We start from the raw sequence: 16,896 nt of genomic DNA, 5'->3' as shown, positions 1-16,896 counted from the left end.
GAAGAATCTGTAAACCCAGTTGGAGTCTGAGGCCCTTTCAAACACCAAACTCAAGCGTGGGAACACAGTTTCTGCAAATGCCAAATGCTTTACTCCGATGACTGGGGCAGCTGACAGACACATTGCTGATGTGGTGTTATCACACCACAGTTCTACTCTCAGCTACTGCAAGTCCCCAGGACGACATCTGGTTCGAATCCTTTTCCATTATGATCTTAAAAAAAGAAACACTGAAATCTAAGCCACCCCTTTAACACTCTTATCTCTTCCTCCTTTCCATCTCTTCTTCCCTTTCTCTCTCAGTCTCTCTCTCTGTCTCTCAGTCTCTCTCTCTCTCTCCAGAAAATTCACACCAGGCCCAGGCAGGAGCAGGGATGATATCACAGATCTTCTAACTGACCTGCTAAGTAACCTGTGGCAAGCAGCTTGAGTCCCTCAGTTTCTATAGCTACAAGGCAGGATGGTGCTGACAACCCTCCCACCTCATCTCTTCTGAGGACCCCATGCAAGTACCAAATATGATAGTGGGCTGGAAGAGCTTGGTGATCGATCAGCAAGGTTATTGTCACTGTCACTCAAGGGCTTCTAGTTCATTGGTGGCAGGTTAAGCCTTTCTAGAATTCAAGTATCCCCTGATTTCTAATCATAGCATCCTCTACAATTCATTTAGGAGGAAGGACTGAGAAAACAGTAATAATAATAATATCTTCTAACCTACGAGGGGCTACATTCAGTGCTTTGCAAACAGGGCAGCTTCACAGATAAGAGCAGCATTCTACAGCGAAGCTATGACCTCGAGCAGGCACGTCACTGTAGCTCAGTTTCCACAGGTGAAAAATGAGGGTGATAATAGTGCCTATGTAGTAAGCTGGTTACGAGGATGGAATGAGACGGTGTGTGCATGAGTTTACAATGTATCCTGGTGCACAAACAAGGCAGAGTCCTTGCTTTCTCCAACTATTCTCTTTGCCTCTCGGAATATTTCATAGCAGACCTCCTTGTAGTACAATGTGGCGTGAGAGAGAGAGAGAATGTGTGTGTGAGTAAGAAGCTCCTGGGGGTCTTGCTTCCTCTCTCTACCTCTTTCCTTCCTGTCTAGGTAGATGGGGGAAAAAAGGGAAAAAAAGCAACCCTGTGTCCATCAGCAGTGACTCTGCATCCCCCTCTTCCCAGCCCCTGGCAACCGCTTATCTATTTTCTGTTTCTAAGGATTTGACTATTCTGGACATTTCATATAAGTAGAATAATATAATATACGACCTTTTCGGTATGGCTTCTTTTACATGTCATCCTGTTTTCAAGGTTCATCCATGTTGTAGCATCCATCAGTAGGTCATTCCCTTCAATGTCTGAATCATATTCTGTTGTCCGGGTATAACACGTTTCTTATCCATTTATCAGTTGATGAACATCTGGGTTGTTTCCACTTTTGTTTATTATGGATCACACTGCTACAGACATTCATGTATGCATTTTTGTGTGAATACGTTTGCAGCTTTTTTAGTGTGCCCCATGGATGGGACTGTATGAGCTATATGATAATTCTACATTTAACTTTTTCAAGAATTGCCAAATCATGTTCCCATGGGGCTGTATCACTCTGCATTTCAACCAGCATCATACGAGAGTTCCAATTTCTTCACATTCTTGCCAACAATTGTTATTGTCCACCTTTTTAAAAAAAATGTTATCCTATTTAGTGAGTGTGAAGCACTATCTCACTGGTTTTGATTTGCATTATCCTAATGACTGATGATGTTCAGCATATTTTCATGTACTTTTGGGGAATTTGTATGTATTCTTTGGAAAACATACTTTGTGTATTTTTTAATTGGGCTATTTGTTTTATTGTTATTATTTAGTTGTAAAAGTCCTATATATGTTCTGGATACTATGATTTGAAAATACTTTCTCCCATTTTGTGAGTTGTCTTTTCACTTTGTTGATAGTATTCTTTTAATTTCAAAGTTAATGTTTTTGTTTGCTTGTGCTTTAGGTGTTACTATCTATGAAATTTTTGCATAATTAAACTTATTCCTAAGTTTCATTGTAAGAGTTTTATAGTGGTATGCAAGCTCTTAGATGTAAGTCTTTGGTCCATTTTTAGTGGTTTATGAATACAGACTGAGATAGAAGTCCACTTTCATTCTTTTGCATAAGAATATTCAACGATCCCAACACCATCTGCTGGAATGACTATTCTTTCCCCCATCAAGTTATCTTGGCACCTCTGTCCAAAACCAATTATCCATAAATATGTGGATTCCTGGATCCTCAATTCTGTTCCAGTGATTCTCTCCAGTGAAATCTCTCTTCTGTTACCTTAGCCATCAGCCCCTTGTTGGAAAGATATTTCCTTAAATGCTTGAAACTTGTAAGTTTCCCAGTCTGTGCCGAGGGGCTCTCTGCGTAGGCTGGGGCACACTCTCAGCGCTCAGTCAAGCCGCTGATAACTCTGCCTTAGCCTTTGCTTCCTGCTTGTGCAGAGCCTTAGGGTTCGTCAGAGGTGAGAACTTAGGACCTTCACAGATCTTTCCTGTGCATTTGCATGGCCCTAGCCATGCACACAGCCATACACAGGCACATGGCCATCTAGATTCCCCAGAGCTGTTCAAACCCCCTGTGGACATCTCATTGTCCAGCTTTTCCTTCTAAGTTTTCTGATTAGTCTATTGTTTTCCACAAATGCTTATCCACTACCTCAGGGAACCCCAAAGTTAAACAATTGCTTCTAAATGTTTTAAACAAATACCCCCAGGAATAAGGGTTTTTGTTTTTTGGGTTGTTTTTTGTTTTTTGGGGGGGTTTTTTTGGCACTGGGCAAGCTCCTAGCCGGGTCAAATAAAGACAGCCTTGCAAGTGGGGTCTTCTAGGAAACCAGCAGACAGACCAAAAATGACCACTCTCTGGGAAGGAGACTTTGAAGGAGATTTAACTCTATTCTGTCTTCTCTGGTGGCTGCTGGGCTGCTGGATGTCAAGTCGACAGGAGAGCTGGGTCGGGGGCAATGGGAATAGGGCAAGTTAAAATGCCACGAGGGTTACTATTCTTACCAAGATTAGCCCTTTGCCTTAAAAAAATACTCCCTTGATTGCTGCAAAGTTTTAATTTCAAGGATTCTGAATATCTTATATTCTGACAATTTTTGCCCATTTTTGTCATAGTTTTATGGAAGAAAGAATTTTTGGAAGTTCTACTTCACCACTTTTACTTTTCTAAACCTTTAGCAGGTATCGCCTTATTTAATTTTCATCACAACCCTATGAGAACAGGTCTTGCTGTTATCACTCCCTCCCTTTTACCAATGAGGAATCTGGGGCACAGAGAGGTGTGGTGACTTACCCAGGCCACACAGCCATCAGGACTGAGAAAGGAGAACTGGCTTTGGAGTCAGGAAGTGCAATTCAAGTCCTAGCTTCACTGCCATCTCTGTCCGTTGCATAACCCTAGGTGCTCCAGTTCTTCTGCCTCAGTTCTCCCATATGTAAAATGAAGCAGTTGGCTATCTCCTATTTCCCCCCAAGATGTCAGGTCTTCCCAGCATCTGGAGTCCTCACTTGACACTCTTCTTTGAAGTTGTGCCCCCTGAATGGGGGCCAGGCTGAGCGTTCCTGCTGCAGAGAGCTCCCTTTGCACCCGGAGCTCATCCTTGGTGGGCAGAAGCTCTCACAGACTTCTCTGGCCCAGCCCAGTTGCCGGGGGGTGGGGGGGGGTGCCTTAGGTGACTCCAGAGGAAGCTTTTGGCTTCTAGGAATCCCACTGATGACAGAGTCCCTTGTTGGCTGTGCCACAGAGCCCAGGCCATTCATTCCCCTTCTAGCTCCCAGTCTGGGCTTTCTAAGCTGAAGGAGGCCAGGTTTGGAAGGGTGGTCCCTGCTTCATTCTCTTCTCTCAGCACTCCTCCGCCCCGCCTCAGTCCCCTTCCCCACCAAAGCCTGCAGGAAGGTGACTCTTCTGTCAGGTGACGAGGTAAAGAGTTTTCCTTTAAAACTTTTTTTTCCAGTTCTTTTCCTAATATTTGGCTTTAGGTGAACCCTCTGACCTCCTCTCCCACCTCCCTCCTCCCTCTCTGAGCTCCAGACACAGGTGTCAGGTGCACTGTCCCCTCAGGGCATTTGCACTCGCTGTTCTAACTGTCTGGTCATCCACCTGGGTCACTTTCTCGTTTCCTTCAGGTCTTTGCTCTAATGCCCTTTGCCAGTGAGACCTTCCCTGGCCTCCATAGTTAACATATGCCTGCTTCACTTCTACTCCCTTCCCCCTTCCCCATTTCACTTCTTTTCATAGGACGGACTGAGTCAATCAATTGCTTTTATGCCCAAATCCATTTGAGTTGAGTTTTCCTTCCTTTGCAAACCAAGAATTCCTAAGTATTACAGCCCTTGATGAAGACTTGACAGCTGAACCTTTTGAAGACAAGAGCTCCTCCATTGTGCTCACCAAAGTACTTGGCGTGGGGCTGGGTGGATTAGAAGCCCTGACTCCAAGCAGGACACACTGCCTTCCTGCGGCGGTGGGCACAGGGGTGCTCTACGGTGACAGCTGTGTTTAGGATGACAGCTGGGCCTTGGAGAAGACACAGGGAAAACCCTGATTCAGATGCAGCTGGCCTCTGCCCCATCCTTCCCATCCTCACCAACCTGGGGGTTGGGAAATGTCTCTTCCTTTTTCCTTGTTAGAGTCCAACCCAGGCTGGCCCTTTCTGCCAGCCACATGAACAAGATGGGCAGCTATGAGGTTTGTGTGCCAGATGCTGGACCTCACCCCTGCCACAGCCCTGGCAGCTGGCCACCCTGACCTGCCACACCCACACCACCTGCCCACCAGGCCATTGCCAGAGTTGCTCTGGCTAGGCCAACTTGGCAGCCATGGAGTGCCCACAGAGTGGAAGAAATAGGATGTATCACTGAGAGGTCAGCTGATCTAGCCCTCCTGGAGAGACAGACAGACCAGGGCCAGTGAGGGAAGAACTGCCGAAGGTCACACAGGCAGTCAACAAAATCACGTGGCTTGTAAGACCAGACTGACCCAGGTCTTAACCCGGTTTGCACTTACTTTCCGAGCAGCTCTGGGCAAGTGCCACCACCCATGTAAGCCTCGGTTTCCTAATTGAAGGTTATAACAGTCTCTGCTTTATCGGGTTATGAGGAGGATGAAATGAGGCAACACGCACTAAAACACAGTCCCTCCGCACAGGGTGGCTCCTTCCGCTAAGGGCAGTCTGAACCCTTAAAAGAGAGAACAGCTTGCTATGTGCGAGGCCCCATCCCAGGCACTCCACCAGCTCACTGCACAGCAACCCCGGGAGGCAACACAACCAGTGACCCCATTTTACAGATGAGGAAACCGAAACCCAGAGAAGCTGAGAAGTACTGCACTTCCCCAGAATGAGAATTCTGGACGCGTTAGGCCAACACGGGCTACAGAGAAAATTATAGTACATCCTCCTGCTGCTTCTAGTCCTGCTCCTTGTCTTTGAGCCGTGTGTGTCTCTTTGGAGACTGTACGTAACTGATACAGACACGCAGACTCTGTCTTGTCTGAAATGACTGACTGCACTTCCCTGTGGAAAAACGAACTGTCTCCATTTATATTTGATTCCCTTATTCTGTATATATTTGCACTTTTTCGACTTTTCCTTTGAACCATCTGTCAGCTTCTCTCACTGTTCAACAGCTAAAATAAAATCTTTTACACATGCTTGTTCTGAGATTGGTAAGGGAGTCATGATTTTAACTTTTTATGCAAGTTACCTTTTAACAGAGCCTTAGAAATCGATGCCTCACTCTAGTGCCAATAGTCCTGGAAATCGACCCTTCCGTTGCCCCTTGCTCACCTCTAGGGCTCAGGACTCAGCCTTTCCATGTGCGTTTTCTAGATAATCCTCATATAGGTAGGAAATTGGGGCCCAGCGAGGCAAAGCCATTTAGCCAAGATTATATAGCTAAAGCCAACACTCTCTCTCTCTCTGGAGGTGTGTGTGTGTTTGTGTTCTGCCTCCTTGACTAGATTGCAAACCCAGCTGCAGGTGGGGTCCAAAGAATGCATTTGGAAATGTGTGCTGTGTGATGGGGAAGCCAGGTGATGCTCTGGTTAAAGAGCGGGCTCCGGAGGCCTTGGCAGGTCGCTCAGGCTCAAGGGAACGAGGCTGCGGTGTTACAGTTGGTGGTGTCCGTAATTCGTCCAAATCCCGAGGAACAGCCCAGGCCAATGTGGTGGCTCACTTTTTTACCTTCCTAGATATCTCCACTGAGGAAGCTGTCCAAGGTCATACCAGTTGTAAGTGATGGAGTCAGAACTTGAACCCAGAAAGCCTGACCTTGCATACTTTGGTCTCCAAGACCTGGACTTAAACCCAAGTGTATTCTTCTCCACTGTGTGACCCTGGCCAAGTTGCTTAACCTCTCTGCACTGCTTAATCTCTCATGAAGTAGTGAAGAAAATTGAATTAGGTAACCAAAGCCAAGTGCCAGACACGTGGTAAATCCTTAATAAATAGCAGCTGCTTTCTAAGGTCTCATTATCTCAAATAATGAACCACCACTTAGCAGCCCCTGGCATGTGTCAGGCACTATGGGAGACACTGTGGTGGCATCACCTCCAGGACTCCTCCCAGCAGCCCCTGGGGAAATACCATTACAGTCCCTATTTGACAGTTTAAGTGACTTGCCCAAAGTTGTGCAGGGGGTAAGCAATGAGGCCGAGATGTAAACCCAGGATGCTTGACTCCAAGACCTAGACACTTTTCCACTTTGTACACTTGCTAGTTTATTCTTTAACTCAACAACTATTTTGGGGGCACCTACTGTGTATGCCAGGCTCTGCTCTGGGAGCTAGAGGCACGGCAGTGGGTCAAACAGATACAGATCTCTGTGCCCACAAGGCTCACGTTCCCATTAGGGAAGTATCAGGCAAAACTTCTGGCCTCTAAGGTAAGACTGGTTGCACTTTCCACCTGCCTGACCGAGGCAGAGCAAGTTTGGGCTAGAGCTGGACAGGACTGGTGTTGGCAGCAGGGGAAAGGAGAGGAACCAAGTCTCTGAACGGATGGATACAAGGTGTCTGCTGAGGGGCGTTGGGGATGAGGGAAGGAGAATGGAGCAGAGCTGACTAATCTGCGCGCCCTGCGACTCGGGTTCCCTGAGGACTCTCTCTCCTGAGGGTCAACAATGCCCAGGGCTAAAAGCAGGTATTTCCATGCGTGAAGACCGTGACCGGACTGAAGACAGAGCCTGCTGCGGGGCCCCGAGTCCAGGGCTCCCCGAACCTCCTGGTAGTCAGGATAAAAGGGATAACGCACCTCACCCTGCGTGGGCTGCCCTTGGTGGGCATTTGGGTGGGCCCGAGCGCCCTCTTGTGGCTTCCCTTGCCTGCACGGACCCTCCATAGGTCCCCGTGGTTGGAGGGGTCTCCCTCACTTGGATCGTTTCTCTCTCCCCAGCCTGGACCCCTTCCCCGATTCCCAGCCTTTCCTGCCTCCAGCCCACGCCCGAAAAACTCAGTCACAGCTCCCTCACCTTTTTCTGTGTAGATCTCGGAACACAAACCCTGGGCGCCCGCAAACCCTCGGGATGCCACCCCAGGCACCGCCACTTGGCGCTGTAGCGTACCGGCACCCCGTCTGAGTCGGCGCTGATGGCATCACTCAGGAGCCATTGTGCAGCCTTGCTGCGCCATACTTTTTTCACTTAAAAAATGGGGCTCTTAATTTATTTTTTATTTCAAATCTTTCATGAAACTTACCGCCAAGGTGAAAGAGCAGGGCTTTGTGCAAGCTGGTTGTACGTCCATTTCCTAAATTATTGCTGAAGAACTATTATCCGCAGTTTCTGTCCTACCTTAATCCCCGAGCATGGTGCACACTCAAAGACTGTTTTAAACGTGGGATCTAATGTAGATATTAAATATTTGTAACTTTGAAGAAACTTGGCGAAAATGGTACCCAAAAAGGGTTTTTTTAAATTTACTTTTATGCTATATGTTATACCACTACCTACTTGAAAGGGCAAAATGGTTCTATGAAACTTTATAATAGTTTCTACCTTAAAGAATTGTGGGAATTAAATGAGATAATACTCACTGTCCAATTTGTCTGTTGAAACCTCAAAACAGCCCATCCCCCACTGTCCATCAATAGATGAGTAGTTAAGCAAAATGTGATATGTATACGATATATGTGATATTTATATTCCATTGTGTATATGTTGATGTGAATAGTTATAGATACAGACAGTGAAATATGACTAAAGCTTATTCTGACACATGCTGCAACACAGATGAGCCTTGAAGACATTACTGCACATGAAATAAGCCAGCCACAAAGACATGTCCAGTGGGATTCTGCTTACACAAGGTGCCTGGAGTAGTCAAATCCTTAGAGGCAGAAAGGAGAACGATGGCCACCAGGGCCTGGGAGGAGGGAGGAGGGGGAGTTACTGTTTCATGGGCACGCAATTCGGCTTTGCAAGACAAAGAGAGTTCTGAGACAGATGGTGGTGGTGGCTGCACAACAATGTGAATGTACTTACTGCTCCTGAACTGTACACTTTTAAATGGTTAAGACAGTTAAAATTTAAATTATCTGTATTTTACACCAATACAAAATCTTTTAAAAAACCCAATAGAGTGATATTAAAGTTATATATATATATATATATACACACACACACACACACATACATACATACATATGGTGAGCTGTCCTCACCCAAGTTATAATATATTTTAAAAAATAGAGCTCTCTTCTCCAGGTGACAAATATACTGGGCACCCCACTGACAAGGGGAATGAGAAGTCTTGGGTTCCAGCTAGTATTGAACAGTATTAGTCATGGAGAGCTTCCTGGAGGAGGTGAGGTGCTGGACTGATGCTAGGCAAAAGGAACAGAAGGATTCCAGTGGTGGATGATTCTATCTCAGTGCCCATCTGGGCCCTGCCCCTTAGCTCACCTCTATACAGTTTCCACAGAGACAGTTTCCAGGGAGCTTGGAACATTCACATTGCTCTCACTTGACAACCATGAATGGTGGCTAACCATCTGCCATGTTCTTTCCATCATCCTGGGCCCATGGGCTCTGTGCTGCCCAAGCAGCAGGTGCCTAGCCAGGTAGGCACTATCTACACGTCTCCCTTCTCCACCACGCATAGGCCTCACAGGGGCAACTGAGACTCTTACCTATGGAGGTAAGTCCATAGAAGTGCTGGATGGATTGGGTGCCAACACGGACAGCCTCCAGCCCCACAGGAACCTCGAATTTGTTCCCATCCAAGGAGAACCCTGCAGACCCTGGGGTCCAGGGTGGACAGAGCGTAGTCCTGGCCCTCAGGGAACTCACAGCCCAGTGCAATACACAGAGCTACCTTATCCTTTCAGTAGACACATGCTAGTGCCCACTTCATGACCGCTGCTGGGCCAGGGGCTTTCAAAGACAGGGCTCACCCTCAGTGGGGGGAAGGCAGAGCAGATGCCACAGTGCCCCATGCACTCCTCAGCACTCACTGCTAAGCATCAACAGCTGATTTCTCTAAACTCTCTGCCTGAGGGCTTTTTGTGCCCCTAGAAGTAGCCCTCAGCATGTGGCAGACAGGGAGTAGTGAAAAAACATCCCAGTTCCTTTGCTCTCAACTGGGACAACTCATGTCCCACAGTGAGCTCCATAGTGGCAGGAACTAAGGCTTGTTCATCTGGGCCGGGATCACAGTGTAGGCACTTAGGGGCTGCCACTGGGTGGTCACCTTTGTGCAGTGCACAGCCTGCATAACCATCTATGGCAATCCAGCCTGTGGAGGTTTAGTGAGTGCTTGAATGAATGAATCAGTGGAATTTTACATAACTGGCAAAGGACATTGCAAGCAGAAGAGACAGAGTGAGCAAAATCAGGGTTGCCTGAAAGTGCAGAGCTTCTTGGTAGAACGAGCAAAGAGCTTTACACCACAGGCAGTGTACCTCAGAAGTTCCACAGCCTCAGCTGTAGCATCACCCAGAGTGTGCGCTACATACCTGCATGCAGACCTGCTCATCTAGAATCTTTGCAGGTGGGGTTCAAGAATCTGGGCATCCTAAGGGAACCTCAGGAACTCAAAATTTGGAGAGATACAGGTCTAGCTAACAAAGTGAGTGGTAGACTGCAAAGGGGCGAATGGGACTAGCTGGACTGGGCTGAGTCCAAGCCAATATTCATTTGTGCATGCATGCATGCATTCAGTAAGTATATATTGAGCTGGGAAGGTACTCAGGCATAACCATACACAAGACAAACATGATCCCTGCTCCCTTTCACAGTCTAGTGGGAAGAGAGCCATTAAATAAACAAGTAAACAAATACCTAATGCAGCATCAGGTTATGATTGATGCTTTGCAGAAAAGATAGCAGGGTCAAGGGTTAAAGAGTGGAGGAGGTTGTTTCAGATGGGTGCCAGGGAAGCCCTCTGCTGAGGCTAGTAGGAAGTGAGGGAAGGAGTCACTTAAAAGAAAGAAATGAACCATACAGATATTTGGAGAAAGACCACCCCAGGCAGCGATAGCAGTACCTGTAAAGGCCTGGAGAACAGAACATGTGAAGGAGAGAGGCTAGGTAGGAAGCTACTGCAATAGTCCAAGTATGAGATGCTAGAGAATCAGACCAGGGTGGGGGCAGTCAGACTCAGAATGTATTTTGAGGGCATGGTGACTAGCTTTGCTGTTGGATCAGATGTGGGTGTGAGAGAAGATGGGAGTCAAGGTTATTGCAGGCAAGAATGCAGATGATGAGGGAAGAGTTAGAGGAGATGATGTCAGAGGGAGGTAAGGGTGGGGGCTTGCAGACCACATGCAGGTTCCTGCAGACCACGGGAAGGACTTTATTTTTCCTTGAAGTGTGGCGGGAGCCCCAGGAGGGTTTGCACAGAGGATGGATGTGATCAGGCGTGTGTTCTAAAACAATCTATAGTTGCAGAATGTACAACGGACTTTAGGGAGGCAGGGATGGAGTAGAGCAGTTCAGAGGCTGGTGCCGGCATTTAAATGAGAGATGAGGGTGGATTGCAGCAGAGTGCTGACTGGAATGGGGAACTGGATGGCAAGAAACCTGTTGAAGAAATAACAAGGTGGTAAAAATCGTGAAGGAGACAGACAAGAAAACTATTGAAATTTGGTAGTGGATCAGGAACTCGAGCTCAGCAGTAGGCAGCTGTGTCTTCTTGGGAGAAGTGGCCTCAGTTCTCTGAGCTGGTTTTGCCGTCTGCAAAATGAAGGTGACAATGAAACGTACCTCACAGAATTGTTTTTAGGGTGACATCAAGATTTTGGCACAGGATCTAGAATACAATAAATACTTAATAAATGCCATCCTAGGAGCCAGACATGACACTGGCTGTGTCATCTTAGCCAGATTTAACACTCTGTGCCTCTGTTTACCCACCTATAAAGTGGAACTATCAGTAACGTTGGTGTCATGAGGATTAAATAAATGAATACAAGTAGAAAAGCATTTCGAATAATGTGCACGTAGCAAGAACTGAATAAGAGTCAATTATTATGAATATATACTTAGCCATATTTCATTACATCCTCCCCCACTAGCATACACCCACCCCATTCTGAGGTTGGGAAGTCTTTGGTTTAGAACAAGGTGGCCTCTCCTCGAGGGCGCAACACCCTCCCTGCCCTTAGTGGTTCTGCTAGCCGCGGGGCAAGGTCGGGATTCAGGCTTCGAAGGGCCGTGCCCCTAGGAGAAGCCCCTCCCCTTCTCTCCGGCCCGGCCCCGCCCCGCCCCGCCCCTCCCTGTCCGCGCTCTGCTTGCAGGAACCTTGAAGTGAGCGCTCTGGTTTCCAGCCCGGGCGCGTTCGCGGAGCTGCACCGCTCTTTAGAGCTACTTCCGGTGGCCGCACCCCCTTACCCCCGGGCGTCTCCATTTTGGCCGTGGGTGGAGTGGCGGCTAGGAAGAGAGGATTATCGGTGTGGGGTCATCAGTACTCCGAGGGCCGAGTCGGTTCAACGCACTTTCTCATTTCCTTCCTCTGCCCGCAGAAGCCGGGGGCGCGCATGGCGGGCTTGGAGGTACTGTTCGCGTCTGTGGCGCCCACGATCACCTGTGCGCAGGACGCGCTCATCTGCTTCCTGCACTGGGAGGTGGTGACGCACGGCTACTGCGGCTTGGGTGTCGGCGACCAGGTACGCCACGACGTCGACTCGGAGCTAGGGTGGAGGGGGTAAGGTGTCTTTTGCCTAGACCCATAGGGCCGAAACCCTGGTCAAGAGCACCTAACCTTCCCTTCTCCCATCTCTGGGACCTGGGGTTCATGACACCACGGTCTGCGGATTGGGGAGATGCTCTGCAATCCCACCTGAGCCCAAAGCCCCTCACAACACAGCTGGCACATACTTGAAAGCCCACGGTCAGAAACTTGCTTTCACCACAGCCTGTCAGTCTCCGAGGTCAGGGTTGTGCGGACCTGGCACTGAGGCGGGTGTAGCACCCCCTGTGCATTCCTCACCTAACCTGAAGTGCCCAGTAAGCTCCTTCCCACCCAGTACTGCCCACACACTGTCCTGAGTCTCCACCTGATAAGTGGACCCAAGCACGAGTATATAGGGGTGAGCTTTGACCTCCTCATCCCCAGTCAGGGGCCCTTTCTTCACTCCCCAGCACCCCTCATCCTTTGCAACCACTCTCCGCTGTCATCCCCAACTCAGGCTCTGGAAAGCAAGCACCTCCCACACGTACACACGTACACCCTGGGTGGAAGGGCCAGGTAAGTTTTCCTCTCCACAGCTGCCCCTACAGGAGCAGCCCTCCTGCTCTCCCGTCCTCTGGCTCTGCCTCTGGGAGCCTTGTTGTCATCCCCGCGGAGCCGCAGAACTTCTGGACCCTGCCTGCCTCACTGATTATTTGCGATGGCCTTCCCCCAGCTTCCCGGCTGCTCCCCTGTGACTCTCATCCTGCACATCCACCTCCTGTGAGAACTGGGCCTGGCCCCTTACTGCCCCTTTCTTTTCCTTCTGCTCTGCCAGAGGAAACAGCTTCCCTGCCACGCTTCACACAGACGCACACTCAGAGCTCCAAGCCTGCCCTCCCTGTACTCTCCCTCTCAGGACCTAGACCAGCTCTGGGGAAAAGGGCACTTCGTCCCTTGCAGCTAGTAGTGAGATTTTCAACCTTACTCTCATTTCTGAGTGCTTCAGTTCTCAAGTTTCAGTTTCCCAGATGTGCATCCAGAGTTTTAAACGTTTCCTCATCTTCACGGAGCTTTAGAGGTCCTTCCTCAGAAATAGTTTATGCATCCTGAGCATTTACAGCCAGGTCCTTCCCACATCCCTGGCCGTCCCATTCCTCTATCTCTTAGAACTAGAGACCGAGACCACCACGCCCCTCGCACATTTTATTCCCACCAATAGGAATCGGAAGTACAAGAACGGTCATGCGTGTGTGGGTCTTTCCCCTCCAGACCTCAAGTTTCTCACTGGGACCCCGACGCACACTTAGCATCCTCTGTCACCACCTCTAGGCTCACACGTACTTCATATCTTGAGTGGACTCTAGGACTCTTGGAGATGGGCTGGAAAAGAAAGGCCAGCCTCTCTCTTTCTCTCTCTCTCTCTCTCTCTCACACACACACACACGAAGCAGGAACCATTTCTCCCTCCCACATGCATCTTTCTGGCCTATCTGTTCATCCCACTTACTTTGCCTTTCATCATTTCAGACCCTGGGTCAAGGGTCAAGGTACAGACAGAGTCCCCACTCGCAAGTGTCAGGCTCCCCTTTCCGTGGCTAGTCTCCCCAGCAGAACCTGACGTCTCCTCACCTGCCCCACTCCTGCATTCTCATCTGTAATAGCTTGTTCAGTTGCCCCAGTCATTTCCGTCTTTCCTGGGACGTTCCCTCAGGAATCTGATGTGAAGGGTGGTGCAGGATGACAGTGGGGTGGGGGAGGGGAGTTAAGACTTGGTCCTGACCTTGGAGTTCTCCCATTGGCCCTAGCTCCCCTGACCCTTTGCCCTGTCCTTCAGATCTGACATGATTGCCCTGTTCTCTCACCCTCCTCATGTATGTCGCTGTCTTTACTGACTTCCAGCAGCTACTGCTACTCAGACACACTGTCAGAGCCTCTCTCCCCATAGCGGTTTCTGTTCTCTTCTCCCATTCCATACATACACATCAACTCTGCAGACCTGCTCCCACCACTCATCCTCTCTCATGTTCTGTCAGCACTGGGAGTCACTGACAGCTTAGGGTCATTAGTTCGTACAGGTTACTGCCTCATGCCAGCCATCATCATCCCCCTGCCATATACTCTAGACCCAAAAATGTCCAGGTGAAATGTGCAGATAGAATACGATCTCATTTGGACACTGGTTTAAAAAAATAAATAGAAGATCCTTAACTAATTCCCAAAGGTCCATGTAGTTCCACTCTGTTCATGGTGCCGTGTGCTGAGTTCATGCAGAGAATGGTGCTGTCTCCACTCATGACAGGAGACAGGGAATGAGGGTTTTGAAAGCCTTTGCCCACTGTTTGGATGGCTGCCCCTGGGCTGAATCGCGCATGCCCTTTCAGGGGATGGGTGTTTGTATCGCACACTAGAGAGTATTTTTGTTGCTCTTTGCCCTCTTATTGTAAGTGTCATTGGAGCTCAGGTTGCACTTGTCCTCCTCTCGCTTCTGCTGAGTCTGCTTTCATTCAGAGTGGAAGCCCTTTGGAGAAGCATCTTTCCTATTAATTTATTCAGGAGACGGTTTAATTTTCTGGCCTGGGACCAGGAGACTCCGCAGAGACCGGTGGTGTCTGCCAGGCTCAGAGGATGTGTGTGTTGCCTCTCCAGCCACCTCCTGCTCCCCACCCTTCTGGGGCGATAAAAGACAGGGGAAGGTCCCAAAAGTGTGTGTGTTCTTGATTATATAATATAATGGCAGTTAAGTGGAAAGCTACCTTGCCTTCTTTTCTCTTTGGTACCGGGAAAGTGTGTACGTAAAACCTGATTAGGAAAGCAGTGCATTCATTGGCTTCAGTAAAAAGCCAACGTTTGAGTTTGGATTTCTTTCTTGAAGTGCGCACCACGCCATGTAAGAGCTTTATGGCTGTGTCAGGTGGTTTAGGTGGCAGGGGGCTAGTGATGGCCACAGACTTAAGTTAGAGAATTTTGTTTTCTGTTGTGGGAGTCTTAGGATTAGGAGGAAAGAGAGAAAATGTCTGGAATGATCTGTTGACGTTTCTTTGGGTGCATTTTAGCCCAGAGGCACTGGGATGAACTCCAGACCACTAAAGAATGCTTCCAGCCCCGGGAGTTTGCCTAAGGGGACAACTGTAGCTACTTTCTTGGGGACAGGCTGGTGGGCCTGGCTGGGGAAGAATCTTCTCCAGCCAGAGCCAGGCAGCCAGAAGCTCTGAATGCCAGTCCAGCTCTGCGCCTGACTTACAGTGACTTTGGGTAATTCTCAGCCCCTGCCAGCCTCCTCCTTTTAACGCCACTACTGCACTTTGGCTATCTTCCAATTGCAGCTTTCTGGAAGGCCTGATATTCGATGTCAGGGCTTAGAGGGCAGTTTAGTGCCACGTTTGGCCTGATATCACCAGGGCCAGTCACTCTCTGTCCCCCCCAGCCCCCCACCTGTTTCCCCCACATCAGGGCAGCCCTTGGGCTGGGGAGCATCCGGTCTGCTCCAGTGAGGAGCAGCAACCTCACCTGGCCTCACCATTCTGCCTTGCTCCGGAAGCCAGGGGCTATGGGATAATGAGCAGACTGGTTTTTATATATGCTGATGGGTTGCTGTAGATGGAGGATATAAATTCAAAGGCCCTTAACAGCACAAAGAGGCATAGTATCAGATTCTTGGCTTCCATAGTAAAGTTTAAATCCATGACATTAAACATATTACAGGAAATTTACTCAGCTGGGATGAAGGGAGTTTCTCCTTCTCAGGTATCCGAGTGGTTTGATCAGTTTCACTTTTGTTTTTGTTACTTTCATTTCTCTGCTCAGGCCTGTGACCTCCTCATCCAGCCCGGTTTCAGACCGCCCCATTGCAACATCTTGGATTTTATTCCCCTTCCCCCGTGGGATGCCTGAGTGCCAGGGGGGTGACCAAAGAGGAGAGCCTCTCGGTTCTCCACTCTTGGCCTCCAGCTGCCCATGGGGTGTTGAAGGCCTCCACTGCCGGACCTTTGTCTATAGTCCTTGTTTGTCGTCTCTGGTCCCCCTCTCTCCCACTGTATTCTCATCAGTGCAGATCTTCCCAGCCCATCTTCTCTGTGTTTAGCTGTATAAGTATGCATCCATGAAAAATAAATAAATTTTTGTGCACTTTTTAAATTTTTGCACATCACCCAGCTATAAATTTCATTTTTTCTTAACTTTTGTCATATATATTTTTTAAACTTTTATCTTAATGCCGCAATTACATCTCATTTGTTCCTTCTCATTGCTATATCTTGTTCCTCTGTGAGCATATTTTTCATTTCACCTCCACCGTGGTGATGAAGATTCTTGGTCTTGTCCCCTGTGCCTCTGCGCACAGGGTTTCTCACAGCAGGGGAGGTTTGGTTCCACTGTGGCGTGTCAGCTCCCCTCATGGCACCAAGTACTGCCAGACTGCCCTCCAGCATGGTCGGGAGAGTTTAAGCGGCCACCAGCGAGCAGTGTCTGGAGGCTCTCTCGTTCTTCCCACACCTCCACAAAAAGCTGGCAGAACAGAAGTCTGGGTAATGACCCGTCCAATGGGTGTGACCCGGGATCTCGTTATTTCAGCCTGTGCTTCTCTGTGTGCTGGTCGAGTTGAACGGTCCTTTGTACACCATTAGCGGCTCTTTTGCTTGTTCATTTCTTTTGCCAGTTTTTCAAGTGAGTTCACAACTGTTTTCCAAGCATCCCGTTTATGTGCTAATTATTAGTTCTCTTCACTTGTAGCCATGGCAGGTC

General features: G+C 48.7%; 1 protein-coding gene across 2 annotated transcripts in view; it reads left to right on the top strand.

Moving 5' to 3' along the window:
* The first annotated feature begins 11,838 nt into the window (after positions 1-11,838).
* The window catches only part of PSMF1 (proteasome inhibitor subunit 1), a 33,706-nt gene continuing 28,648 nt past the window's right edge, over positions 11,839-16,896 (top strand). The window contains exon 1 of one of the 2 annotated variants that reach the window (XM_028524736.2): positions 11,839-12,151. In XM_028524736.2, the coding sequence (XP_028380537.2) occupies positions 12,023-12,151 (129 nt within the window). In that variant the 5' untranslated portion in view covers positions 11,839-12,022. The remainder of the gene's footprint in view (positions 12,152-16,896) is intronic. The other variant, XM_028524734.2, reaches the window with a different exon arrangement.

Source organism: Phyllostomus discolor, chromosome 9 (genome assembly GCF_004126475.2).
Source record: "Phyllostomus discolor isolate MPI-MPIP mPhyDis1 chromosome 9, mPhyDis1.pri.v3, whole genome shotgun sequence".
NCBI lineage: Eukaryota > Metazoa > Chordata > Mammalia > Chiroptera > Phyllostomidae > Phyllostomus > Phyllostomus discolor.
The sequence above is the reverse complement of the archived record's forward strand: the minus strand, read 5'-3'. Positions and strand labels throughout refer to the sequence as shown.